Source organism: Eptesicus fuscus, chromosome 17 (assembly GCF_027574615.1).
Source record: "Eptesicus fuscus isolate TK198812 chromosome 17, DD_ASM_mEF_20220401, whole genome shotgun sequence".
NCBI classification, from domain to species: domain Eukaryota; kingdom Metazoa; phylum Chordata; class Mammalia; order Chiroptera; family Vespertilionidae; genus Eptesicus; species Eptesicus fuscus.
In genome coordinates, this window is record NC_072489.1 from 55,844,558 (window position 1) to 55,872,121 (window position 27,564).

General features: G+C 51.2%; 2 protein-coding genes and 1 long non-coding RNA gene across 4 annotated transcripts; 1 reads left to right on the forward strand and 2 right to left on the reverse strand.

Moving 5' to 3' along the window:
• Nucleotides 1-27: 27 nt before the first annotated feature.
• Nucleotides 28-5,995, reverse strand: LOC114232529 (uncharacterized). The gene is made up of 2 exons (XR_003618606.2): nt 5,829-5,995; nt 28-329 (listed from the first exon to the last, which is right to left on the reverse strand). It is a non-coding gene; the product is annotated as an uncharacterized LOC114232529 (long non-coding RNA).
• Nucleotides 5,996-6,134: 139 nt separating this feature from the next.
• SYCE1 (synaptonemal complex central element protein 1) lies at nt 6,135-14,177 on the forward strand. Of its 2 annotated transcripts, none has more exons than XM_028149624.2 (13): nt 6,135-6,363; nt 9,178-9,240; nt 9,882-9,941; nt 10,283-10,357; nt 11,023-11,070; nt 11,292-11,346; nt 12,034-12,123; nt 12,373-12,436; nt 13,129-13,195; nt 13,267-13,390; nt 13,460-13,570; nt 13,715-13,854; nt 14,029-14,177. In XM_028149624.2, the coding sequence occupies exons 1-12, from the start codon at nt 6,288-6,290 to the stop codon at nt 13,821-13,823; spliced, it is 942 nt and encodes a 313-aa protein (XP_028005425.1). In that variant the 5' UTR covers nt 6,135-6,287; the 3' UTR covers nt 13,824-13,854; nt 14,029-14,177. The 2 variants fall into 2 exon arrangements, with proteins under 2 accessions (XP_028005425.1, XP_008142650.1); XM_008144428.3 differs by having other exon boundaries at nt 6,140-6,363; nt 13,715-13,802.
• Nucleotides 14,178-15,547: 1,370 nt separating this feature from the next.
• Nucleotides 15,548-27,232, reverse strand: LOC103288678 (cytochrome P450 2E1). Its single transcript, XM_008144429.3, has 9 exons — nt 27,056-27,232; nt 26,029-26,188; nt 23,816-23,965; nt 23,354-23,514; nt 22,752-22,928; nt 21,209-21,350; nt 17,367-17,554; nt 16,552-16,693; nt 15,548-15,855 (listed from the first exon to the last, which is right to left on the reverse strand). The coding sequence occupies exons 1-9, from the start codon at nt 27,230-27,232 to the stop codon at nt 15,665-15,667; spliced, it is 1,488 nt and encodes a 495-aa protein (XP_008142651.2). The 3' UTR covers nt 15,548-15,664.
• Nucleotides 27,233-27,564: the final 332 nt, after the last annotated feature.

The window sequence follows — 27,564 nt, forward strand, 5'->3', positions numbered from 1 at the left end:
CAAGCTAAATAGCCATCTCTGACAGAGTTGAAAGAAAACTGAATTTATTTAAGGAAAGGGGATGGGGCGTGGAGTATCCGAAGGGAAGGGCTGCCCCACCAGGAGACATTGGGTAGATGATGGCAGCATCCAGAAGCTGGAGTTTCGTCCATATATGTAGTCACTGGCGGGAAGCTCTTGTCATCAGTGGGTCTGGAGGCCGAGTTAGTGGGCTTAGAATGCAGATGGACTGCGGGTGTGCAATCAGATGTCTTTAGGACAATTTCTTTCTGGTCTGATTCCTGGTGTCCAGCAAGTTTTTCTGGTCTTTGTCCTCCTGTGGTGGGAAGCTTACAAAAGGCCATTAAGGTTATATTGCCCTATATTCCTAACACTCTGGTGTGTGTCTGTTTTCACCAACTGTGCTGGGAACTCAACTCTGAATCTGAAAACTTGTATCCTTCATTTCTGGGAATAATTTTTTTCCCCCTTGATGATCCCTTCGCCTGCATTTTCTCTGTGCCTATTCTTAGCAGAACTCTTAATATTCAGATATAGGATTTTCTGGCCTAGCACTAATTTTCTTATGTTTGTCTCTTAGCTTCCATGTTTGTCTTTTTTTTTGCTTTACTTTTTGGAAATTTTCTTACATTTATTTTTCCTCTAGTGACTTTTGTTTGTTTTTTACTTTTTCTTTTTAAAAATCTTATTCTCTTAATTCTCTTCAGCTAATCAACATGACCTCCGATAACACAACACTGTTGTTGTCATACAACAGTCTACAGTGGGGCCTCTCTTCACTCCAAGGGTTATTGACTTTCTTTTTTGTTTCTTGAATTTCTTTTCTTTTTAAATGCACCTGATACTATCCTTGGTTGTTGATCCTTTTATCCCTCTGAAGATATAATTCACTGATTTTTAAAAATATATTTTGATTTTTTACAGAGAGGAAGGGAGAGGGATAGAGAGTCAGAAACATCGATGAGAGAGAAACATCGATCAGCTGCCTCCTGCACACCTCCCTACTGGGGATGTGCCCACAACCAAGGTACATGCCCTTGACCGGAATCAAACCTGTGACCTTTGAGTCCGCAGGCCAACGCTCTATCCACTGAGCCAAACCGGTTAGGGCTCATAGATAAGATATTTTTAAAATATATTTTTGTTGATTTCAGAGAGGAAGTGAGAGAGAGAGAGAAATAGAAACATCAATGATGAGAGAGAATTATTGATCAGTTGCTTCCTGCATGTTCCACACTAGGGATCGAGCCCGAAACCCGGGCATATACCTTGACTGGGAATCAAACCGTGACCTCCTGGTTCATAGGTCCACACTTAATCACTGAGCCACACCAGCTGGACTATAGATATTTTGTTGTTTTGCTTTCTGGAGTGGGCTGCTGTTTCTTCTAAGTTGCTACTTCCTGTTCCTTTGTGTGTGTCTTGTTTTGCTCTTTTTCATGTTAAAAGATCTTTTTTAAAGTGTGGGGACTAAAAAGTTGATTGGGAGCTCAGAGCATTTAAACAGGCCCTGGTGGGGTTTTGTTGCTGTTATTGTTTGTTTAGTCTATATGAGTGTATTGTCAGAAAGATTTCATAGAAACAGGAATGTACCAGCCAAAGTCAGGGTCATAGGAAACAATTAAAAATACAGGTTTTTCCCTGTGGGAACCGGCTTTTCCAACATCAGGCTCAGCAGCTGCACTTGTCTGATGCCTTTCTGCAGACACAGCCCTGGGCGCACGTGGTACAACACGTGGATCAGCAGGAGCAGCGGCTCTTCTCGCAGGAGATGCATTTGTACTCTACATTTGCAGGAGCAGTGCAAATGCAAGTGCAGGGGCGACCCAGCAGGACAGTCGGGGTTCGGGGTTCATTTCGAGCTGAGGTGAGCCCAGAAGATCCAAAGCAAGTGCTGAAGAAGTACTTGGGCAAGTGGAAGGTGTGTTCTGGGCATGTTGTGGGTGGATCTGGCTGGGTCATCTTATTGGGAAACCCTGATTTCAGTATCTCTAGGTCTTTTGTTCCCACGACCCAAAGAAGATTCTCCTAATACCCTCCTGCCTAGAGGCTGAAGTCTGGGCAGCTAGTGTTCTTGGAGCCGAGTAGAGATATTGGGCTGGGTTGTGAGATAAGTTGTTTTATTATTCAGTATGTACATTTTTTGCATAATCTTCCTTTTGTCTTATAGTCTTTTTTCCAAGAAGGGGGATGGGTAGTATTCCAGTAACTCAAGTCAAGGAGGGGACTTAACTGGTTCTTAAGCAGTTTTAACCAATCCTAATTATAGGACTTCTCTCTGCCCCTTCACTGCCACTTCCAGAGGTGCCTGAGGTAATCAGATCCTAAACCTCTTGGTGAGTTTTATGGTGCCAATAAAATTGCCTTTGAGTTATCCTCGTTACTGGTTTTCTAAATCTTGTTCATTTTTTTTTTTTTGGTGCCTTCCAAAATGTTCTTGCTGTAGCATTCCCCTCATCCTTATGGATTTATGCTTAAAAACAAACAATCCCATGTGTGTTTTTAACAGTTTCAGGAGGAAGAAAATGAAGATATATCTGTTCAGTCGAACATCTTTCCTGAGAATTACTCCTGTTTCTGTTCATTCCTACTGCAGTCACTCTAATTTTAGCCACTGTCATTGTTCAGCTGGCTCACTGCCGCAGCCTGCCAGCTGCTCGTCCTGTTCCCGGGCTTGCCCATCCTTATCGGTTTTATTACACTGAAGTCAGAGTGGACTTTCTACAGAGCAATATTATTTCTCCACCCTCCTTTACACCCTTCTGATTTCCTTTTCCTCTTAACTTTAAGGCCCTGCAGCATCTAGCCTTGATCTCCTAGCGGTGAATCGGCACCAGAATGTTACCAATGACTGAACCTTGATTCAGCAACCTCAGTGCTTGAGTTCTGGGGCTAAGAAAGAGTTCAGAGACAAGACAAACAAAAATTTATTTAGAAAGTCACAGAGATAGAAAAAGTGAGACAACCGGGCTGTGTGGGCTCAGGAAACAAGTTAGAGAGGCAAATGAAGGGCCCTTGGAACTTAGGAGAAAGAAAGCAGGGATATTGGTGCCTGGGGGAAAGAGAGGGGGAAAGGCATAGGAGAGAGAGGGTGAGGGAGAGAGAGAGGCAGAGGTTGGGTCCTCTGTCCTAAGGGTTTTTATCTGCTCTCTAAAGGCGGGGAAATTAGGGGAGGTCTCAGGGGAGGATCTCCATGGACTATTCCTGGAAGGCAATCTTTGGCACACTGTGGCTTCCCAATGGGTCATTTTTCATTTCATGAACTCTGGACTCTTTCAAAGGGATCTGATCATTTTGAATTCTACACAGCCCTAGATATAATCCCTTTTTATAAAAAGGTCTTTGTCCTAGCTGATTTGGCTCAGTGGATAGAGTGCTGGCCCTTGGACTGAAAGGTCTGGGTTCGATTCCAGTCAAGAGTACATTCCTTGGTTGCAGGCTTGATCCCACATGTGAAAGGCAACCAATCGATGTGTCTCTCACATCGATGTTTCTCTCTCTCTGTCACTCCACCTCCCTTCCACTCTCTAAAAATCAATGAAAAAAATATCCTCGGCTGAGGATTAATAAAAATAAAATAAAAGGTCTTTGCTCCTGACTATAGGAGCACTGTGGAGTGTCTGTAAATATGTCTTTATAATTCCGTTTTAAGTTAGCGTACACTCAAATGAAACCAGTCACCGGCAGCTGCTGCTCCCGGGACAGGTCAATGATGGAATTCAGAAGGAATGGGGAGGGGGGTGTGGAATGAGTGTCCATTCCCTGCAGGCCAGTGTGGTCTCAGACCTTTAGACTCATTGTAAGCTGCCACTGCCAACACAAGACCAAAGCCTGTGACTTGTCAGTGTGCAGCGTGACATCATTAAAGACTGATGCTAGCCTCGGAGCCTCGAACCTAGCCTCGGGGCCTCAGGCCCTAGCCCTGCCTCTGAACCAGCTTTTCCTGGTAATCTCCTCTAAGGTGTTCTCAACATGCACCTCGGAGACCGCAGAGAACTTTCCTGGGGATCTCTACTCAGGTGTTATTTCCAAGATGCACAGGAGATGGCAGCAGAGGATAGCATGTCTGGTTGTTTTCAAGGCGGAACCAGCGGGCAGCAGAGAAAACCTCTTCCTGGTGACCTTCACTCGGGAGTTCCTCCCAAGGTGCCCACAAGCTGGAAGAAAAGAGCATTTTCCTGCCTCGAGGGCTCTGCCCACTCTGCATTACAATGAGGACACAGAGCCCTGGTAATAAGCTCACTTTGATATAATTCCTATTTTAGGACCCTCACATACTCCTCTGACCTAATGCCCCCACTTGGTAGATGAGGCAGGGGCATGTGTTATCTCCATTTTACGTTTTTAAGCTGAAGACTGATTCTAACATAACTGAGGCCTTAAATGGGCCAAGATGGGCCAGAAGAGTGAGCACACACAGTATCCTGGACAAATGGAGGAATCTCAGTCCTTGCAGCTTTGGGTTGAATCTTGGTCATTCTATTTGAAGAAAATCTGCACATTATGGAATGTTCCACCTTGCCATACACTCACCCCAGCTGGTGTCTGGGGTAGGACTTGAGCAGGCAGCTGGGGAAGAGGACAGGGAGGAAGGGAGGGAGGGAGGAGGAGGTGCCCTGGTCCTTTACAGGAGCACAACCAGCACCAGAGGCCTATGACAGGGGCTTCCCCACTTCTACACCCTGCCTGCCCTCCAGCCGTTTAAAATCTGTTCTTCAGTCCAGAGCACAGGTCTGCTTCTGCCCACGTGACCTTCCTCTGAGGCCTCACCTGACAAGAGCTGCCTAGAGGCTCAGAATGGAGTCTAGGATGACAGGTGCAGAACTGACTTCTGGCCCCATCACTTACTGGCTGTGTGACTTCAGGCAAATAAATGTAAACTCAGTCTCCTCGTCTGTCAGATGGGGATAACCGCTCCCTCTCCGGGTGGCTGGAAGGACTCGGTGAAGTGGTGCGTGTCAGCTCCTGCCCAACATGTGTCCCCACCCACTCTCAGTCTTCTTAGTCTTTCCTACCCTCTGTGCGGGATAAATCAAGAGAATAGCAACTAGTCTCCTTTCAGCAGGACGAGCTCTTCTATTCATGTCCGAACAGCCAAGTCCCCCTAGGGACCAGCTGCTACACCGGGCTGGCTTTATCTTCAGGACATTGTCAGCCACTGCCTCTCAGGTCTTCACACCCCCGTCCTCTCCAAACCCATGGTCCCTGCCTCAGCTCAGGCCAGCTCCACCTCTCACCAGTGTACTCACTGCGCCTCCCTCGTCCAGTCCAACCGCCACACTGTGACCAGTTTGACCTTTTTATTTATTTATTTTAATATATTTTATTGATTTTTTTTTTTTTTTTTTTTTACAGAGAGGAAGGGAGAAGAAGGGATAGAGAGTTAGAAACATCGGTGAGAGAGAAATATCGATTCAGTTGCCTCCTGCACACTTCCTACTGGGGATGTGCCCACAACCAAGGTACATGCCCTTGACCGGAATCGAACCTGGGACCCTTCAGTCCACAGGCCGACGCTCTATCCACTGAGCCAAACTGGTCAGGGCCAGTTTGACCTTTTTAAATTAGGGACCTCATCCTGTTGTTTCCCAAGAACTACAAACCGCTTCCCCCTGCCCCGCCCCCAGCCTCGAGAAGAAAGGTTCTATTATCCCCACAGGGTTGAGACTCTATCAGGCTCATTTGCTCACCTGGCCTCATTTCCTATCGTGTTTACCCCCTCGGCCCCACTTTCTGCCCCTCTCGGTCCACAGGTAGCAGGGCCAGCCGTGGGATCAAGCTAGGAGGGAGGGTCATGCTCCACCCTGGCGCTCTCCCCCGCATCCTACCTAGACGTGCAGCCAAGGCTATTCCCGTGGAGCCGACACAGTCTGCCTCGCTCCAGATGCCGGAGCGGAGTCTTCGGTGACACGGTAAAGCTCTGGTGTGCGCTGTGAGGAGCATCGCAGAGATGGGGCTCTAGCTCCTTCCGGATGGACTGCACAGGAGCACGTGCTGCAACGCCAGCGACGTCCAGAGGGGCGCACGCGCGGGAGGCCTCTGCACATGCGCAGATCAGATTCCTCATACTGGCCACTGGGCAGCCCGGAAGTCTGCCCGCCGGCCCGCCCCTCTTCCACCTTTAAGGACTTTCACTGGCGTTTGCCCAGAACCGTTATCCTGCTGTAGCTCTTCCGGAAGGTGGTGTGAAGCGCATTGCGCAGGCGTGCTACAGACGCCCCGCCCCCTCGCGGGTGTCGTCCAATCGCAGCGGAGGTGCCAACCAGGCGCCCACGAGCTGAGAGGAAATGGCTGGGCGGCCAGGGCCTTCGAGGTCTGAGTCCACGGGGACAGGGACGATGGACCAGGCTGGGAAGGCCGAAGGTAGTTATGGGGGTGCGGGGTGCGGGGTGCGGGCCTACGTTGAGGCGGGCGGGAGCGCAGGTGGCTTCCCTTCCGTATCCGCAGGTCGGGCCTCCGCAGGTCGGGCCTCCGCGGCCTAGCATCGGCGGGAAAAGCTTATCATCTGCGCGGGGTGCACAGGAGGCCGTCTGACTGCGGAGAAGGGGTTTGGCTTCTGAAGGGAACACACAAATGAGGGCACATTTTTAATCCTATTGCTTGATTTTCTGCGGGGTCTGTGTAGTTACTACTTGGGGACATTTCTTAACCGTCGTTCGAGGGTCAGATGTTAATGTCGGTCACTGCAGGGCGAGTGTCCTTGACCTCCGACGACCCCGCAGGGTGTGCTGGGTAACGAAGCGTTGCGTCTGCAGCTCGGCTTCAACAGATGGGGCACCTGGGAAAGGGCATGCAGGAGCTGTGGGTTCTGTTTTTACCACCTTTAAGTAATTTTGGAATTATTTTAAAATAAAAAGTCAAAAATAGGGGACTCACACTACACAGGCTGTTTTGTGAGATAGTCGTTGGCTCATTCGACAGCTATTTGCTGCTTCCCCATTCTGCCCTTCCTAGGACAAGCGCTGGAGAATGAAATCAGTATGGATAAGGCCCGAAAAGAAGGATTGCTTGGGCAAATTGTGAAAGTCATTTTAGGCCCCAGCTGGTTTGGCTCAGTGGATAGAGCGTCAGCCTGCGGACTGAAGGGTCCTGGGTTCGATTCCAGTCAAGGGCACATGCCAGGGTTGCGGGCTCGATCCCCAGTATGGGGCGTTCAGGAGGCAGTCGATCAATCATTCCCTCTCATCATTGATGTTTCTATCTCTCCCTCTTCCTTCCTCTCTGAAATCAATAAAAATATATATTTTTAAAAAAGTCATTTGGGGGTCACGGGGAAATTTATTAACTTAATATAACTATATGCAGAAGTGTAGGTGAACAGTAAACACCCTTTCCTGTCCTTCCAGCCAGAGATTATGTAGACGCGGTACCCGTATTTGGGGACTGACGGCTGCACAGAGCCCTGTTGTGGGGATGAAGCCTAAGTTCTCCATGGGTGGACTTTCAAGTGGTTTCCTGCTTTGACATCAACAGACATTGCTTCAGTGTCATCTCACATGCCCTTTTGAATATTTATCTGAGTATATCTGATGGATAAATTCCCCAAAGTGGGATTGTCTTCAAAATGCTGCTGCAGCCCATAGTTGCTAGAGGTCGCATCGGTCTCCAGTCTGTCCGTGTGTGTAAGGGCCTGTGGCCCATGTCATCCCAAACACGTGCTGTCACACTTCCTCATCTTTACCCACCTCCAGGACACAAGGCGTTATTTTCATCTCTTTCATTATGATTTGAGGGTGTGCATCTTTCCAAATGTTTCTTGGCCATTTGTGTAATTTTTGGTTAACTATTCTTTTCTCCACTCTCATGTAAAAATGGTTGTTGAGCTTCTCTATATTGATTGATTAGTTGGTTGGTTGATTTTCAAAATTTTTATTATGAAAAAACTTCAACATATACAAAGGTCGAGAACCAAGTATAATTACCCTACCAGCCCGTCTTTCAGCTTTAACAATGATCAGCTCTGGGCAGTCTGGTTTGCTCTTTTCTCCTCACCCACTCCACTGTTTCACATCACAGCATTCCAGGCATCAAAGCACGTAATCCATAGATATTGCCATGTACATCTCTAAAAGTTCTCTAAAGGATGAGCACTCTTTTCAGAAAGCTCAACACAATATCATTGTGACATCTGAAATAGTAAGAGATACAATAATTCTTTTGTTTCATCAACGTATCTGGTCAATTTTCAAATTTCCCTGATTGTGTCATCAATATTTTTCAAAGTGCATTTGTTTGAATCAAGATCTAAATGTAGTTTGTTTACTGAAATTGGTTAACATGTCTCTTTAATCCCTTTTAGTCTGTAAGGGTCTTCCTTTTTCCCTTTTCCCCAAAATTTATTTGTTAAAGAAACTGGGTTGCTTTTCCCGTGGAGCTTCCAATCGGAATGTTGCTCATTTCATACTCACGAGCCATTTAACATGTTCCCCTGTCTCTGTTTCCTCTGACTTGATATTTAAATTGAGAGGCTTAATAAGCATGAGTCATTTTTGGTCAAGAATCCTACCTTGTATTTTTACTTAAGTGTCTCATGATGTCCGGTTATCTTTATTATGCTGTTAATGCCTTTAGTAATAATTGCCTAGATCTACTACTTTATTAGGGAGTGAAAAACGTACGTGCCTATACTGGTTATAAACAAGTCAACATGAAATACTTTACTTAGAGGCTTCAGAATAACAATTGATTGTATACAGGGAAGCTCTTTATATTTATATATGCTTAAATGAGACATCTTATTAAATGTTCTTCCTATTTCTTGTGGGGTTTTAAAAATAAGATCTCCAGCACTCTAGTTGATTATGCTGTCTGCCAGTTGCAGTGATTTCTGACTCCTTGTTCCCAGTTTCTTCTCTCCCTCCTTTCTTTTCTTTCACTGTTACACCAGGAGCATCGACCCAGCCCTGAGCAGTAGCAGCAGTGAGAGTGCATCCCTTCCTGCACCCTGAGTTTTAGTAAAGGGGGGTCAGCGGTGTCATTTACCCTTTAGTAAAAGCTGATCACGAAGGGACTCAATTTATCTCTCGTGCCGTTTCCACCGCAAGACACGGAGCCGGGGCACCTCTCTGACGGGAGGTCTGCCCTCAGCCCACCTCAGTCCCAGCCCAAGGTTGTCGGATCCTTCCTCAACCCTCTCACCCCTACAGGATTCTGAAATGTTTTGTTTTGTCTCCACAGGGCAGGCCAAGTCCTCACAGAAGATTGAAAACTTGATGGATATGGTGAAGAAGTTAGAGAAAGGTCATATGTCTCCGTTATAACTGAGGCTCAAACAGAAGTGGATTCAACTACAGGCCCCACAGTTCACAGCCTTTGGAAATTAATTCATTCACTCTTACTTCTAAAACTTAATTCTTGAAAATAAAAGTATAGACCCATGATCCAAAATTAAAGTATAAGGGGATAGCAGGCAAAACATTTTCACAAAACCCAGTTGCAACCCCCTTGCTGACTACCCACTTGATTGTCACTGCATAAAAGGGATTAAAGTTAGACCCATGTTTTCACCTTCACCTCCCTTCCCTCCACCTCACCTCTGCTACTCTCTGCTTGCTCACCAGGCCCCTCCCAGCCATGTTGCCATCTCAGGGCAGACCTCTGACTGCCTGCCTCCCATTCCCACCCAAGGAGTGCAGGGCCTGCCCCCTCACTTGATTTGGGGCCTTCAAGAGGCCTTCCCAAATCTGAAGAAGCATGTCCCACTCTTTCAGTCTTTGATCCCTAGCCCCTCTATTTCTCTTGACTGCAGTTACCACAGTCCGAGCCAGTAACTTCGTCTATCTCTTCCTCGTCTCCCCTACCTTGAATGTGAGCCCCTGGAGGGTCCCCATGTGCCTCTGCCTGCCCTGTCATCTTCACTCAACCTCCTTTCCTTCCTGCAGCGGGAAGCCTAGAGCCCAGGGTGGAGGTCCTGATTAACCGGATTAATGAGGTCCAACAAGGTGAGCTCAGGAATTTTAGCTTGTCAGCCAAGAGCAGCCAGATGATTTGCAGGGCCCGATGAAAATGCAGGACATTACTAAGTATTTCACAACAGCAACTGCAGAGCATTAAACAAGCACGGGTCCATCCAAATGCAGCTGTTAGAGTCCTGGGTCCATTATCCTGGCCCTGCTGCAGACAGAGCCCAACAGAAAAGCCTCTGGAAGCCTCATTTTCTGCTCAATAAAATCTGGGCCTTCCTGGGTTTGCTTGAAGACAAATGTGAAATGTCACTGTTTGCAAGGAATGGTGTAGCTGGAGGCTGCACTGACAATGCCTGACCTTCTGCTCTTTGGCACAGCAAAAAAGAAAGCCAGCGAGGAGCTGGGAGAGGCCCGGACTGTCTGGGAGACCCTGCAGAAGGACCTGGACTCATGTAAGTGTGCCAAGGTTCACTCAGAGGACCCCAATGTCATGTCTCCCTGAGCCCAGTATTCCAGACACTGAGCATGTGTACTGTGGCCAAGGGCCCCTGCCCCCTCTTCAGCCTCAGGTCGTAGCCTGCCAAACTCCCCCTTGCCTACTGTGGGTAGAGTACTCCCAAAACACCCTCCAAGCATACTTCCACCTCAGGGCCTTTGCTAGGCTGTTCCCCCCCCCCGCCCCCCGCCCCGATAATATCAGTTCCCATTGCTTTACATCATCATTCAGCTCTAGCTCAGATATTCCATTCTCAAAGAGACTCTCCCCCATCATCCCATCCAAAGACAGCACCCTGCACCACCTGATTACATGCCCCTTCCTGCTTGACGTGTTTCCTCACAGTCTTGACCCATTTCATATGACGTGTTTCCTTTTTCTCTCCCCTCCATATAAACACACCTCATTCCACAGGGTCCTCCCGTCACCCTTTATCAACATCAGAGCCCTTTGGTGCTCACAGGGAGTGTGGCCCCAAGAGGGGAGGGGGTTTGCCGTGAGAGGTCCACATTTGTTTTTCGGAGGAGTGCTGTACCAAACTGCCTGTGTCTGAGGGTACAGTGGGTGGTCCTTGGTGCCTGGATGTGCACTGATACCTGAACCTGTTACTGTGTTTTCCAGTGAGTGGAGAGAAAGTGCGCCTGAAAGAGATCTTGAGTAAAAAGCAAGGTAATGACAGCTACTCTGCCCCCAGGCTTCTGCCTTTGTGCCCTGAGGAAGCTCACTCCCTGCAGGGCACCTGAGCCTTTGAATCAGCTGGCGTCCCTCCTGGGCTTCCACCCGATTTGCAGCAAATGACAGAGTCCCACCCCGTGTCCACGAGCCTCCACATGATATAACCCTATTACCTCTACACAAACCTGATGCCTTGGCGGTTCCTCTCCCTGCAGAGACGCTGAGGATCCTCCGGCTCCATTGCCAGGAAAAGGAAAGTGAGGCACAGAGGTAAGCGCTCACCTGGGCCTCACTCTGCCCTGCCCTTCATTCTGGTGAAGAAAGTGAGGGGAATGTCTTAGACACAGCTCTCCTTCTCTCCTGTCACATGGAAAGGCCAAATGAGTGTCTTCTCACCTCAGCTCTCGCAGTAGGCAGGCATGTTATGGGTGTTCTCACTCACTGTCGGTAATCGTTCTTTTTGCTAGAATACCAATTAAATTCTTATAGCTGGTTTTTATTCTAAGCCTTTTACTCTTTCCACAGGCTCCATGGCTGTCTATTCACTCACCTGCCTATCTGTCCCTTCAACTGTCTGTCCACTCAGCCTCTCATCAATCATCCATTATTCTTCATCCACATGACTATTTGTGTATCCATCTCTCCACCTCCTGAACACTTATTCGGCTCATTTTGTGACCAGAGGCACCAAGCCCTGGCATCCTCAGATTGTTTGGGAAATTCAGATGAGATTAATGTGTGTGTGCTTCTGCACTTGACCATGTCCATGTTGATCTCCCTAATCCTCACCAAGATATTTCCAGGGGGCTTGTGCTCATGTCCCCCCACGAAGTTATAGAGAAGGACTCCACCTAGAGGGCTAGACCAGACCTCAGGAGAAGGAGGCACAAGCCCCACCCCAGCCCCTTCCTGGAGAGACATTGGGAGAGCATGACAGGGCTGTCTTGCCTCTTCCAGGAAGCAAACCCTGCTAGAAGAGTGCAAGGAGCGAATCTGTGCCCTCAACTTCCAGATTGAGGAAGAGAAGAGCAAACAGAGGCAGCTGAGGTAAAGCCCAGCGCCCGAGGCCTTCGGGGGCTGGAGTGGGTTGTAGATGGGGATGATATCAGGGAGGGGGGTTAAAAGAGGAACTGGCCAGGCTAAGGCTCAGAGGATCAAGGTGGTGAAGTTTCCCCAGAAGAGCAAAGAGTATGGGCAAGCCCCCCACCCCAGGACTGTACATGGAGACCCTTAGCCTGGGCCAGGATGTGGGTGTCTCAACCCAGGACCCCCTCATCCAATGTGGTTGGCCCCCAGATTGGATTTCGAAGAACAGTTGGAAGAACTGATGAGCCAGCACAAGGACCTCTGGGAATTCCACGTGAGTCACTCAAAGCCATTCCTCCCATTTCCCCCATCTTCCTTGGCAGAACCAGGCCAAAATTCAGAGTCACCCTCCAGGCTTCATTCCTCTCACCCGCCACACCCAGTGCCTGAGCAAGTCGTGACGGCCATACATCAAAATCCCCTCCAGTCAGACCCTCATCACCACCCTCACTGCCACCCAGTTTTATCCTCTTCGCTGGTCCTGCCCACCCATCCCTGCTGCCTTCTCAGGGCCCTTCAGTGGTCAGGAGGAATCCTGATGAACTAAGGAGGGGTCATCCATCAAAGAGATCCACAGATATGTTTGGGGACATCACAGGTAGGGGGTGGGGCCAGTGTTTGCCACCAAGGGATCCCAGCTCCAAACCAGAAACTAGGCAGAGAGAATGAAGGTCAGGATGGACGGGCTCAATGAGGGGGCCACGCAGAGGGATGAGGAAGAGCAACAGGGCTGGGCTGGTCCCGATTCTCCAGACGACAGCCTCCCGAGCCTCTGCAGCACAGCACCGGAGGCAGCGGGGAGAACCGTTCCAGGCAGAGGCCCTGGGGCTGCACCGGCCTGGCATGCTGGGGGACCCGCGTGGTAGGAGCTGAGGCATGCTGAGTGAAGACAGATGCAAGTAGGCTTCTCGGAGGCAAATGGGGAGGAGGGGGGAGATAAACATGGGCCTCCTTTCTCCCCCTCAGCGTCCAGAGCAGCTGGCCCAGGAGATTGGTGCCCTGGACAGCAGCAAGGAGCAACTGCTCAAGGAAGGTGAGAATGGGGGCGCCCAGCCCTGCCCTGCCCTGCTCATCTGCCTGCTCATCTGTCCCTTCCTGCTGCAGAGAAGCTGGTAGAAGCAAAGCTGGAGGATGTGAAGAATCGCCTGTGCTCCCAGTTTGGTACCAAGGGCTGCTCTGCCATCACCGAGGGGCTCTTCCTCCGCAGCAAGGAGGCAGCAGCTGCAGTGTAAGACAGGGCCAGCGTGGGGGAAGGGCAGAGGGAGGGAGCTACCAGCACTGATGGCCCCACCCTCAGGCATCTGTTTGAGGAGGAGACCAGAAAGGCCCAGGAGCTCCTGGAGGGCACTGCCCAGCGCCACGAGCAGCTGCAGGAGGAGTGCCAGCAGCTGCAGCAGAGGAGGCAGAGGTGGGCATGGAGCCCCTCTCCCTGTCTGTAAGGGGAGGCTGGCTCAGGGAGTCCCTCTCCTGCCTCTGTCTCCTGCCCTCTCCAGCTCTCTTTTCCCCTCCTCCCTTCCCCCTCCCCCTCTCTTATCCAACCCTTTATGTCCAGGCTGAAGGAGGAACTGGAAAAGCTCGGTGTGCAGGTCACTGCTCAAGCCCAGAGCAAACAAGAGGATGGGACCAGCCCAGAAGAAGCTGTGAGCCCTGGAATCAAGTGACAGCTCATGAAAGGAACTGGGGGGCGGGAAGGCAAGGAGAGGTTCCGGGGGGGTCCTCAGAGGATGATCTTCAAGGAAGGGCATTCCCACAGGGGCACAGCCAAGGCAAAGTCTAGAGGCTGTCAGTGGTGGGAGGCAGGCCCCAGGGAGGGTGTGGGTACACGGATTCGAGGAAACTTCCATCTCAGACCCTGACCTCCCACAGGCCAATCCAAAGCCCCTCGGAGTCAGCGAGGAGAAAGACCCAGAGCTGCCCACTGAGCAGGGCCTGATACCCTCCTAGGCGAGGAGGTCCCCCCTGCCCTGGAGCTTATGCCTGAGCTTGAGGAAATAAAAGGCACTATTTCTGTACAACTGCCTCAGCTGTGTCCATGCTGGGGGTTTGGGGGAGGGGAGGAGAGGCCTCTGAGACTGGGTGAAGCTTTGGCCGTACTCGGCCTCTTGGCCTCAGAGGGCACTCAATCAATGGTTCCCTGGCCTCCCAGTCTCTGGTCTGCTCACCTCCAGGACCCACTTCTCTGTGTCCCCAGGCAGAGGGATGCAGGCCTGAGACCTCTCACGACAGGGCTAGGGGTCCTGAGAACCCACCCTGTGCTAGTTTCTTCCATTCTGTAGTCAGGTTTGGATGACACAGCATCCCCGAAATCCCAACAGTGAGGACCAGGGTGCTGGAGACAGCCAGTCAGTGACATGCCCCGACTCACCACTGACTGGCTGAGAAAAAGAAATGCAATGGAGGCTAAGTGTGGTTTGTGCTCTCCTGAGCACACAATGTATCACTGAGACCCTGTTATCCTACCTAATAATAGAGTAATATGCAAATTGACCGTACCTTCGCTACACCCACCAGCCACGCCCACCAGGAAACCATCGCAGGGACGTTGGGGTGCAGCGGAGCCCAAGGCCGGGAAAGCCTCGGGTGGAGGCTTTCCTGGCCTTGGGCACCAGCGGGGAGCCTGCATGGATTGCAGGCAACGACCAGGGGGTCAGCTCCTACGATCCTTAGCAGGGACGCTGGGGTGCAGCAGAGCCCCTGAAAGAAGGCAGAAGGCGGTGGCCATAGCCAAGGCCTGGGTCCCCGGTGCCAGCAGAAAACTGGTGCAGGCAGCCAGGTGAATGAAGGTCTATTGCACGAATCTTCGTGCAAACGGGCTGCTAGAAAGAATATAATGTTAGAAATCCGCAGCGTGCTGGGAGGCACTCAGGACTATTGTGTGCTTCTGAGGCATGTTTCAAATCCCCCAAAATGCAACAACCCGGTTAATGACAGTGTTGGGAGTGGAGGTCTGTGCTCCGGGGTCAGCACACAGCGAACTGAGTACAAAGATGTTCCTTGTATTGAAAGGCTCCCACGCTCAGGTAGGACAGTGAGCGGTGGGGGTGGAGAGAGACCCACACAGGCCCCAGACTGAAGGACACTGTTTCCGTGGAAAAGGAAGAACAGGCCTCAGTGGGAATGCTCCCGTCGGCAGGAGAGCTGAGGCATCAAACCTGAAACCCAGACTCGGTTTGAACAACAGGCCCAATGGCATCCTTATCCTAATCCCAGAACTTGTGACTATGTTACCTCACCCAGCAAAGGGGCCTCTGAATATGGGGTGAGGGTCTTGGGGTGGGGAGACTGTCCTGGGCCGTCTGGGAGGATCCCTAAAGAGGGAGGCAGGATGGTCCGTCAGAGACTGGAAGGTGGTGCCACTGCCGGCTTTGGAGCATGACCTGTTTATTGAGGACAGTGTGTGCCCCGTGTCCGGAGGCCCTGCCTCCCTAGTCGCTCCCCCCTCGCTAGCACAGCGGAGAGCGGCTTCCTCACGCCCCTTTACCATCTTCAGAGCACACGTGCCTCACTCTTGTGAGCGGGGAAGGAGACAGAGTTTGTAATCGGGCGGGATGCTGGCAAACCCATTCACGACGGGGGTGAGGTCAATATCCTTGGGGTCGACGAGAGACTTCAAGCTGAAGTGCTGGAGAATGGCGGTGAAGAACAAAAACAACTCCATGCGAGCCAGGCCTTCTCCGACACACACCCGCTTCCCTGCAGTGACAGTATACATGAGACAGGCGGGAGTACACCCCGTCCAGCAGGATGGACCCTCTCTGCCCGTTGAAAGGAAGCACAGAATGTACTTCAGGATAAGAGTATCAGTACCACATATTCAGGGACCAGCCTTCACACACCTCAACCACCAGGACGCAGCTGCCTAAACCCATGGGAGGTTAGAGGATGCTCTCTGCCCACCCATGTTCCCCAGGCAAGAAGCAATGCTGTACCATCAGGTGTTAGAGTTACCGAGCTGGTTATAGGACCTTCCCTCACACCAGCAGCGGAGAGGAGAGCTGGGGAGGAGGCCCAGCCCAGAGGTGACAGCCGGGAAAGGCTGAGGGTCCCATAATGGTCCAGGTAACCAAAGGTTACATTCTGTTTAATAACAGAGGATTAGGTAATACCGTTTTTGAAAGATTTTTTTTTTACTAAGTTCTATTAAATAAAGAGTTTTAGCCCTGAATGAAGTGAACTATCTACTGTTCAGAAAGATAATTCATCCACAACACCTCATTCCCAGGACTCCTGGTGAGAACATATCATTAACCTCTCTGAACAGGGAGGCACGCATTGTGAATAGAAATGAAAGACGTGGTGCAGGTCTGAGATGATGGCAGATGACCCGGGGAGCAGAGGACAGGAATTTGGGACAAATCCTGGGAGGGGGCTACAGTGAACTCTTCTTACCTGCGGAAAATGCCTTGAAATAGTCACTGTACTTGAACTTTCCTTTTTCATCCAGAAAATGCTCTGGCTTAAACTTGTCTGGATCAGGGAATTCTTTGTTATCAAACAAGACAGAGTCCAGTGTCGGAATTAGGATTGTGCCCTAGAAGAATAAAAGCGTTCTCAGTCAAGTTAGCAACGCATGGGCTTTGATCTGGGGGCCCCTGTGAAGAAGAGGGTTTTGCATTTTACCTATGCAAGAGAGAAAGTGTTCAGCGGGGGACCAGATAGGAAAACTCAGGGGTCAGGTCTAACTAGCAGTGAGAGCGCTAACCTTTTCACTGGAGTAAAGGGCTGGCTGTTGCTGTTTGTTTTCTGCTGTTAGAATATCCCACCAACAGCCCTGGCCGGTTTGTTTGGCTCAGTGGATAGAGCATTGGCTCATGGACTGAAGTGTCCCAGGTTCAATTCAGGTCAAGGGCATGTACCTTGGCTGCGGACTCCAGGCACTTGCAGGAGGCAACCAATCGATGTGTCTCTCTCACATTGATGTTTCTCTCTCCCTTCCACTCTCTCTAAAAATCAATGGAAAAATATCCTCAGGTGATACCACCAACTCCAGGGACTACCTCAGGAGCCCATTTTCCATATTTCCCCGACCTCTGGTCACCAGGTCCATGTGAGGCCTGCTAGGGAAGGGGCCCTCTGCAGCCGGGGGTGGCCGAGCCACATCTGCCAGGAGGAGGTGCCTTGGGCCCTCCATCCTGTCCCCGGGCAGGACAGTGGCTGAGCTGGTAGGCTGGTACTCGGGGTGTGCAGTCCAGCTCACATCTGACCTTGGGGATGACGTAGCCTCTGAACACTGTGTCCTGGGTTGCTTCATGATACAGGTTGGAGGGCAGGAGATTGATGAACCGCTGAATCTCATGCACCACGGCGTCCATGTAGGGCATCTCTAGCTTGTCCTTGATGGAAGGGATGCGGTGTGGCCCAATCACCCTGTCAATTTCTTCATGAAGTTTCTCTGCCAAGGAATGAATGGAAAGGTGAAAAGGACTGACGCTGCCGAAACCGGTTTGGCTCAGTGGATAGAGCGTCGGCCTGCGGACTCAAGGGTCCCGGGTTCGATTCCAGTCAAGGGCATGTACCTTGGTTGCGGGCACATCCCCAGTAGGGGGTGTGCAAGAGGCAGCTGATCGATGTTTCTCTCTCATTGATGTTTCTAACTCTCTATCCCTCTCTCTTCCTCTCTGTAAAAAATCAATAAAATATATATTAAAAAAAAAGAAAAAAAAGAAAAGGACTGACGCTAGGCTGGCTCAGCAGCCAGCCAGACAGCCATCTAGGGAGCCCTCCAGGCCAAGAGTGCTTCAGGGTGCCAGGAGCCTTGGATTGTTGGACAACCCCTCCACAAATGTCAGTAAGAGCTAAGCTCGTCAGGTTCTAGTCTACAGCATGTTTTGGCATCCACTCTTTTTCTAATTATTATTGAGGTAACATCGGTTTGTAGCATTATACAAGTTTCAGGTGTACAATGTTAAAATTCAACATCTGTATGTACTACATTGTGCTCATCACCATCCATCACCATCCAATTAACCCCTAACCCAGGGGATATTAACACCGTATCATGTATGTGATTTGCCAATATCTTTTCCCATTCTGTAGGTTGCCTTTCATTTTGTACTGTGCAGAAGCTTTTTAGTTTGACGTTCTATTTGTTTATTTTCACTTTTGTTTCCCTTGTCTCTGGAGTCAAATCCCTAAAAACATCACTAAGACTGGTATCAAAGAGCTTAGTACATGCCTTCTTCTTCATATGTTATGGTTTCCGGTCTTAGGCTCAGTTTCCTAACCACGTTGCGTTAATTTTTGTGTATGGTGCAATGCAGTGGTCTAGTTTCATTCTTTTGCATGTGGCCATTCACTTTTCCTAACACTATGTAACTATACAGATCCCGTCCTTTCCATCTCCCTTTTATGTTTTTGTTGCCACAAACTATCCCATTTTATGTTGTGAGCTTGTTACTGAATTGAAATAGCTATCGTTATTTTTAATGCGTTCCCCCTTTAACCGTCACGCTGTAATCTAGTGTTAAACACCCCACTCTGAAATAGCTTTGCAGTTTTCTGATTCCGTTTGTCTCTTCGTCACCTGACTTGAAGTTGTGTGTAGTTTCATCTCGGGGAGAAGAGCTCCTTACGTTTCTTATGATGCAGGTCTAGGGGTGGTGAGCTCCTCAGCTTTTGTTGGTCTGGGGAGGCCTTTCTCTCCTTCCTATCTGAAGAATACCTTTGTGGACAGAATCTTCCTGGCTGGCTGTGTTTATTTTTCAGTATTTTGAATATGTCATTTTACTCACTTCCGGCCTGTGGAGTTCTGCTAGATTTCTTCAGATAGCCTAATGGGGGTACCTTTGTAGGCTACTACCCGCCCCCCTCAGTTGCCTTTAAAATTCTACGTCGTTAACTTTTAACAGTTTTAATATAATGTTTTGGAGGAGTTCTTTTTGGGTTGAGGTAATTAGTTGTTTAATAGCTTCCTATACTTGTATGCCCAGCTCCTTCGCCAGGTGTGGGAAGTTCTCAGCTGTTATTTCTTTTCTTTTCTTTTTTAAAATATATTTTATTGACATTTTAGAGGAAGGGAGAGGGATAGAGAGTTAGAAACATCGATGAGAGAGAAACATCGATCAGCTGCCTCCTGCACGCCCCCACTGGGGATGTGCCCGCAACCAAGGTACATGCCCTTGACCGGAATCGAACCCGGGACCCTTGAGTCCTCAGGCTGACGCTCTATCCACTGAGCCAAACTGGCCAGGGCTCAGCTGTTATTTCTTTAAATTAGTTCTCTGTTCCCTTTTCACTCTCTTCTTATTCTGGGATACCAAGTATCCCATGTTCCTTTTTTTTTTTTTTTAATGAGTCAGTTAGTTCTCTCAGAGTTTCTTCATTTTTAAAATCTTAGGTTTCTCTCCTCTTTCTCGTGATCATTTCTAGATTTCTGTCTTCTCTCCCCTGGGGTCTGCTCTATTCCCAGGGCTTTCTGGTTAAGTCTTCACCTCATGTACTGAGTTCTTCGGCTCCGGGGTATCTGTTTGGTTCTTTTGTAGACTTTCAGTCTCTTTGGTAAAGTGTGTTTCTGTTCATTAATGTTACTCCTGAGCCTATGAAATGGTCCTTCGGAGTTTTCTTGTAGCTCGCCGTTTCTTCATGCCAGCTATTTTGAACTTGCTGTCATTTCGGTGACAATCTTCTGTGACTTTAAGTTTGACTTCTGGAGAATGCTCATTCTCATGGTGTTTGATGAGTTGTTCCTCTGCCAGTGATTTGAAGTAGCCAACAGTTTTCTTATTTAGGTAAGGCGTTGTTTACTTGAATTCCGAGATCCAACAGGTCGGCAATTAGAGGCCTTCTTCTGCCTTCCAGTAGGTGGCGCTACAGCACACGTTTTTGGTTTCTCTTATCTGAGTTGCTTCAGGTTGGAGAGGTGGCAAGTTCCCCCTCCACTGCCTCTGCCAGAGGTGCAGCCCCTGCTGCTCTTAATGCCGCTAAAGTTGCCAGCGTCTTGCTGCTGCTGGTGGCATTGTGGTAAAGGGCATGGATGCCAAGGTCACGAGCCTCTCTGCTACCACCAGGGTTGTCAGGTTTGAAGGCGCCACCACAGTCACGGGTAGGGGCTGAGGCCCTGGGCTCCGCCTTGGCATGGGGGCTGGGGTTGCAGGCCCGACCTCCACTATCACTCGGTTCCTGATCAGGACCAGCCCAGCTCTTGTCTGTATGCCAGAAATAGAGACTAACAAAGTGGTCTTGGAAATTTCTACTGGGAGAGGAATCTCTGTGTTAACGGCGTCTAAGAAGTCTGGCAGTGAATGGCGGAATGGAGACAGACACGCATGTCTACCGCTTGGAGAACTCCTAGGAAGCAGGAGTCCGAAGCCCCCGTTTTCCTCGGCAGAGGTAGCGGCCACCTTTGCAAGGTGCTTGGCCTCTCGGGGTCTGAGGTTTCCTGTGGGCCTGCACAACATGCAGCATGAACTGCAAAACTACGTCCAGCGTGGCACCAGAAGAAAAGCGTAAAACACGTACAACAATACAGAATGTATGCTGGTACTCAGTACACGTAAAATGTACCAAGTCACGCCCATGTAGGCGCTTCCACGGCACAACCTTCCACAACCTCCCCCAGGCACCCTGAGCCGCACCTAGAAGGAGTGAAGGATTCCAGGGCAGCGGGGAGCCTTGGGAAGCTTCTCCCAGGGCTTCTTTCCTCTGACCCGCATTCCTCCTCGCCCCGGCCCGGCCCGCCCTCCCTGCTCTGCCCAGAAGGCCAGGTCTTACTGGGGGGGCGGGGGGGAGCGATGCAGGCAATATCTTCAGGGTCATAAACAGGTCCTACTATGGAGCAGAATGCAGACAGCATCGCGTTTTCCCAACCTGGTGCTGGCTCTCCTTTCCTGTGATCCAACTGTCAGTGGGGCACGGGAGGACAGGTGTTCAAGAGTGCCAGGTGGCTGTCATGCACAAGGACACGTCCCCTCAAAGAACGTGTCCGATGCCCTGCCAGGGTTAACAAGCAGCGCCACTTGCAGACGGAAAGCTGAAGCCTAAAGCGTAGGCCGACCGCCCGGGTCAGACAGCCAGTGGGCCCTGGGCTCCTTGCCTGCCGTTCACATACCTTCCACCTCGGGGTGTTTCATGAGAACCAGGAGCCCGTATTTCAGAGTGGCGCTGGTGGTCACTGAACCTGCAAAGAACAGGTCGGCCACGGTCGCGGCAATGTTGTCCAAGTTGAACCCCGGCTCTGCTTTGTATTTTTCCTGTGGGTGTCAGGGACAGACAGGTAAGGGGACGAGGAAGAGACCCTTGCACCCCTGAGCAGCACAGAAGTCGCAGCCCTGCCAGCTCCACAGGGAGGAAGGGGCGGGTGTGGGCACGGCCAGCCTGAAAGGTGCGGGGCAGGGCTCCTGGCCCAGGCGTGGGGCTCTGTGTGCTTTTATAGCACCGAGGGCTGTCCCGGGGGCGAGGCTCTCCCTGGTCCTGGGCCATGACCTCCTTCTGCCTAGGGCTGAGCTGTGGGGCCTCTGCTACAACCCAGCGCCTTTGGGTCCCAGGAGGCAGGGGAGCCAAACACCTGGAAAGGCAGGGAGAGGGGTCCCTTGGATGGAGGAGATGCTCAGATAACCTGGGGCCATTATCCAGGGAAGTCACATGCTGGTCTAGAACCACAGTGACATCAAAGGACAGAGGTGAAGTGTGACCTATCTGGGTTGGGGGCCCTGAGAAGCGGTCAGGTAGACAGATGCTGGCTAGGCCTGGAGCGCCTTGAAGCCATGCACAACTGGGAGATTACATGCTGACAAGGAACGCGGGGGCCTCTCCCCAGATGGGACGCGGTCATGATAAGGAGCACCGTGTGGCTCAGTTGGTTGGGCATTGTCCTAGGCACCGAAAGGTTGCTGGTTCAATTCCCAGTTAGGGCCTGTGCCTAGGTTTCGGACTTGATTCCCTGTGGGGAGTGTGCAGGAGGCAGCAGATTGATGTTATTTTTGTGTTATTTTTTAAATATTTTATTGATTTTTTACAGAGAGGAAGGGAGAGGGATTAGAGAGCTAGAAACATCGATCAGCTGCCTCCTGCACACCCCCTACTGGGGATGTGCCCGCCACCAAGGTACATGCCCTTGACTGGAATCAAACCTGGGACCCTTCAGTCTGCAGGCTGACGCTCTATCCACTGAGCCAAACCAGTCAGGGCAGCAGATCGATGTTTTGCTATTACACCCATGTTTCTCTCTCTCTCTCTCTCCCTCCCTCCCTCTCTCTCTCTCTCTCTCTCTCTCTCTCTCTCTCTCTCTCTCTCTCCCCCTTCTTGCCTCCCTCTCTAAAAATCAATTAGAAAAAAAAAAATAAGCATGGTCTGGAGGGAGCTAATGGGAGGGGTCTCAAAGTGTGTTCCACAGCCCCTGACAGCTTCCCCAAGTGAGCCCACAGGGGACGGGGGTGTGGTGTGGAAGGCAGCCAGGTAGGCTGGCTGTGTGGGGGCAGCGTGTGTGGCCACACCAAAGCCAGTGCGTTTGTGTAAAACCCAAAGCATCAGAATGGACCCAGTGTGGGCAGTCTGGGCACCAGCAGTGCAGGTTATAATATAAATCTGACCCCCCCGCCCCAAACCATCTCGGAACACCAAGCACTCAGCTTTCCGGGCACCGTGCAGGGTACCTTCTCCATCTCCATGAGCAGGCGGTCACTGAAGTCCCGGGGGCAGCTGGGGTCCAGGGACTTCCGGTGCTCCTTCACTCTGGCTAGCGCATAGTCTTTTAGTTCAGACACATTTTTCATTAATTTTCTATGGCTTCCAGGCAGGTAGTTGAGAAAGCTTGAAAAATTATTATGAAGCTAGAACAATAAAGAGAAAGGAGAGAATTTCTTCCTATATATATTTTTCCCCCCTGGATGCAACATAATTTTGTGTACTGGACGAATTTCCTCCCAACCTGAATGTATGGCTGCTCCTATTGTACTCTGTGTATTATCTGAGCACCCCTCTTCCTCTGTTAGGCAGTGCTCCTTCTGTGGGGGATGTGAACACAGCGCACGTGTCCAGTGGGAACTAATTTTAAAGGGTGAAATGGTGAGTGTCCGCAAAGGCAGCACGGGGCCCACGGAGGCCTCCAGAAGGAATACTCAGGACAGGAGTCCTGGCTTTCGCTGGCCTGTCTGTCCGTACACCCCGAGTTCCCCCCTCTCCTTTTTCTACTGGAATGGATGTAGCTGAAGACGAGTGCCAGCTAAGGAATGGAAAGGGAAGGCAGTGGCCTCACCTGCAGCCAGGGCGTGCTGAGCAGGTACAAGTTCTCGTTGAACAAGGTCTGCAGCCTCAGACAGGTCCTGTCCTCGTAGTCAAAGTGCTCACGGAAGAGGATGTCGGCAATGACATTGAAGGGCGCGCAGCCCACCACAAAGGTGGGGTCGAAGGGCTGGCCTGGAAGATGGGGGACTGTGAGGGGGAGCGCCAGGCCGTCTCCTGTGAGGAGCCGCCCTCAAAACAGGGCAATTCACGGAAGAGAGGGATGCTGGGACCTACTCGGGTTCCTGTACTTCTCGGTGATCCGGGTGTAACAGTGACACACGCGACCACCACTGCTGCTCCCCCTGCGATGCAGAGAGGACCCCGCGTGTGGGAGGATGAAGGTGGCCTTTCTGTGCGCCCAGCTGCTGCAGGGCTGTCCCGTGACCCCGTGACCCCGTGACCCCGGGGCCCCGGCCAGGGCGGCCACACGCACCCTCGGTCTTGCGGAGTGCCTCCAGCAGGAAGGGGATCTCCCTCTGGATCCGGGCCTCGTTGCCCTCCTTCCCCATCCCGAAGTCCCGCAGGATGGTCAGGGAAGACCGCCGGGTTTCCTTCCAGGTCGGGCCATTATTGAAAGTAATTCCTACGGAAGAGGGACAGCGAGGGGTGACTGCCAACGCCCAGACCCGGCGCCAGGGGGCAGCGACTGCCCGTCCCGGTCGCACCTGTGTCAGGTGTCCAGCGGGGATTCATTTTGAAAAACATATATATTTTTATAGATTTCAGAGAGAAGGGAGAGGGAGAGATGGAAACCTCAATGATGCGACTCACTGATCGGCTGCCTCCTGCACGCCCCCGCCTGGGGATAGAGCCCGCAAACCGGCATGTGACCCGAAGGGGACTAGAACCGGGACCTCCTGGTTCCTGGGACGAAGCTCAAGCCCTGGGCCGGGCTGGCTGGGTGGGGACTAACTTTATTTTATTTTATTTTATTTTATTATTTTATTATTTTATTTTATTTTTTTATTTTATTTTATTTTATTTTTTTATTTTATTTTATTTTATTTTATTTTATTTATTTTATTTTATTTTATTTTATTATTTTATTTTATTATTTTATTTTATTATTTATTTTATTTTATTTTATTTTATTTTATTATTTTATTTTATTTTATTTTATTTTATTTTATTTTATTTTATTTTATTTTATTATTTTATTTTATTTTATTTTTATTTTGGGGGACTAACTTCAGAGAGGTTAGCAAAGGCGTCCCTGGGTCCCTGTCGGCTCCCGGCGCCGTCTGTGCGCGCCCGCAACTCACTCCGCCTTTCCTTTTCCGCGGGGGGCCTTCCCCGCGGCCACCTCTTGCCGGGCTAGTGACGGATTCCCGCATCGCCGCTCTGTTTTCATTGGTTGTCACCCTCCCGCCGCAAGTACGTCCTCTCGCCACGCTGTGGCTTCACGGCGTCCTTGCTAAGCCAGGGCCACAGGGCCACGGGCTCCCGCGCGGGTCCCCTGGCGCACGGGCACTGGTCTGGGGCGGCGGGGCGCGCGGAGGGAGGGCGGTCCGTGGGGGGGAAGCACCGGGCGCCCGTGTCGAGGCCCCGCGCCAAGTTGAACGCACAGATGAGCGCCGACGTGGGGGTCCCGGTTCGGCTAAGCTGGTCTGCGCTTCAGTTCGTGTGGGACTTGGCGCAGCCGGGGCGCAGGGCAGAGGCGTGGCTGCAGGGGGCGGGGTGGAGTCTGGGGAGACTCACCGTCCAAACTCGGGTTTCCATGGGAACGAGCGAGGAATGGGAGGGACCAGAGCGGCGCCCGCCCGGGAGGGGAGGTCGGAGGCCAGGGCCCTGGGGGGTGCCTCCTGCGGACCTTGAAGCCGCCAGGGAGAGCAGCACAGAGGGAGCTGGGTAGACCACAGAGCTGGCGGCTGATTTAAAATGTTGTGGGACCCGAAACAGGTTTGGCTCAGTGGATAGAGCGTCGGTCTGCGGACTGAAGGGTCCCAGGTTCAATTCCGGTCAAGGGCATGTACATTGGTTGCGGGCACATCCCCGGTGGGGGGTGTGCAGGAGGCAGCTGGTCGATGTTTCTCTCTCATCGATGTTTCTAGCTTTCTATCCCTTCTCCCTTCCTCTCTGTTAAAAATCAATAAAATATATTTTAAAAAAATAAAATGTTACGGGGGGGGGGCGGATAAAATAACAAAATAAAATAATAAGTTAAATAATATAATATAATAATAAATAATAAAATAAATAAAATAGCTCTGCTGGCGTGGCTCAGTGGTTGAGCGGCAACTTATGAACCAGGAGGTCCACGTGGGAGTCTCGGTTGGGCACCTGCCTGGGCTCCACCCCCAGGAGGGGGCGTGCAGGAGGCCGCCGAGGTGGAGGAGTCCCTCTCATCATTGATGCTTCTCTCTCCCGCTCTCCCTCCCCCTTCCTCTCTGAAATCAGTAAAACACATATTTAAAAAGAAAGTAAGATAAAAGTCTGTCCCGCTGTCAGGGCGCTGCAGGCCCCGGTCACAGCCGCTTTCGTGACGATGCCCGTTGTGTGACAACTGAGTGAAAGTACCGACCATGCCCTGCACGGACTGGCATCGCTTCACCTTTCTGACGTCACTGTTTCTTGTGGCTGCTGCTTCAGCCCCTGCCAGGCCCCCAGCACCGCCCCGGGCACCGTGAGGAGAGCAGCGGGAGGTACCTTGGTTCTTGTGGGCCCGGTACGCGTGGACTTCTACGCGGCCGGAGAACTCGCTCTTGTGCTGGAGCAGGACCTCCCTGACCGCCTGGTAGCCGTGCAGGACCACGACGCGGTTGGAGCCCAGGTACAGGGTGAACACCGGCCCGAAGCGCTCTGCCAGCTGCGCCACCACAGGCGGGGAGGGAGGGACCCCCAAAGTCATTGCTGTCGACCAGGAGAACCCAGAGGGATCCGGGGAGAGCCTGTGCCCAGCCTGATGTGGGAAGACCCTCCCCACATGGCTTTCTTCTGCGGGAAGTCTGGTTCCCGGACACCTGCCCGCTTAGCCATCCCCACCCGGCCGTGGCTAAGTCCCTTCCCCGGGGGTCGGCCGCCCCTGTCCCTCCCCGGAGGCCACTTTGCCCACATTTGCCCTGTCACCCTCACAGTTTGCTGTTTCCAGTCAAGGTCACGGGCCCCAGGGCACTGCCGTGGGACCGAGAGCCCACACCCTTTTGACCCCTGAGGGCCCCCCCACCCCGTGGTGCATAAAGCACCATCAACACCTCTCTTAACGAAAACATTTTCCAAGCCTGCCCCATGCTGTGTGGCATTCTTTTACTGACTCATTTAGTAGATGTGTCAGCTCGTTTCGTTTTCAGATTTGTTAGCTCATCCACTGTTCACCACCATCATAGGAGGAGGTCTGTCTCTGGCATCTACAAAGAACTCCAAGTTGACACCAGCCCTTGTGCACCTGGTGTGAATGCATGACACCATGGATGGCAGTGGCCTCCCCAAGCCAGCCAGTGACGGCGGCGGTTAACACTCGGCTCAGGCAGGGGCCTCCAGGGCCATCCACAGCCCATCCCCATTCGAGTGCTCCGTGCCCAAGCTCTACCACCAGCTAAATATTTTGAATTTTGCTCTTGGACACTACCGTTAATTCAGTTCATTCGGAACAATGTGTCTGACAATGAGTTGAATGCACACGTATTACATCTAATTCCCAAAGTCTCCTCCCCCAAATCAGCAATATTTCTCTTACCCTGGCGAAGGATTTTGGCACATCGTTGAGTTCCAACTGAAATAAATTCCCAACAATGGGCAGTGGGAAAGGGCCTGGGGGCAATTTCCTGCTGCTGTGCATCTGCTTCCAGAGGAAGGCGCACAGCAGGGCCGTCCCCCATACCAGCAGGGCGACCGTGACATCCAGGAAAGTCATGGCACCTGCCGTGGTCTCTGCCGAGCTCCGGAGCGCTTCTGTGGAAAGACAAAGCTTTTATAACTCGCCCTCGAGAAGGCGGGTGACTGGCCAGCCAATGCCACCTTCCTTCTCCTCTGGCCCAAGACATTAGTTTATGATTAGCTGCCGTTGGGCATCCTTTCAAAGGCTGATTTCCGTAGTGGCTGCCTCTGAGAAGCCCCATCCAGGCTCTGTCGACACTGGTTGCTGGCACTTGCACCAATTCCAGTGTTGATTTAAGAACATCCAAACCGCGCGGCAGGTGTGGGTCAGTGGTTGAGCGATGACCAATGAACCAGGAAGTCGTGTTT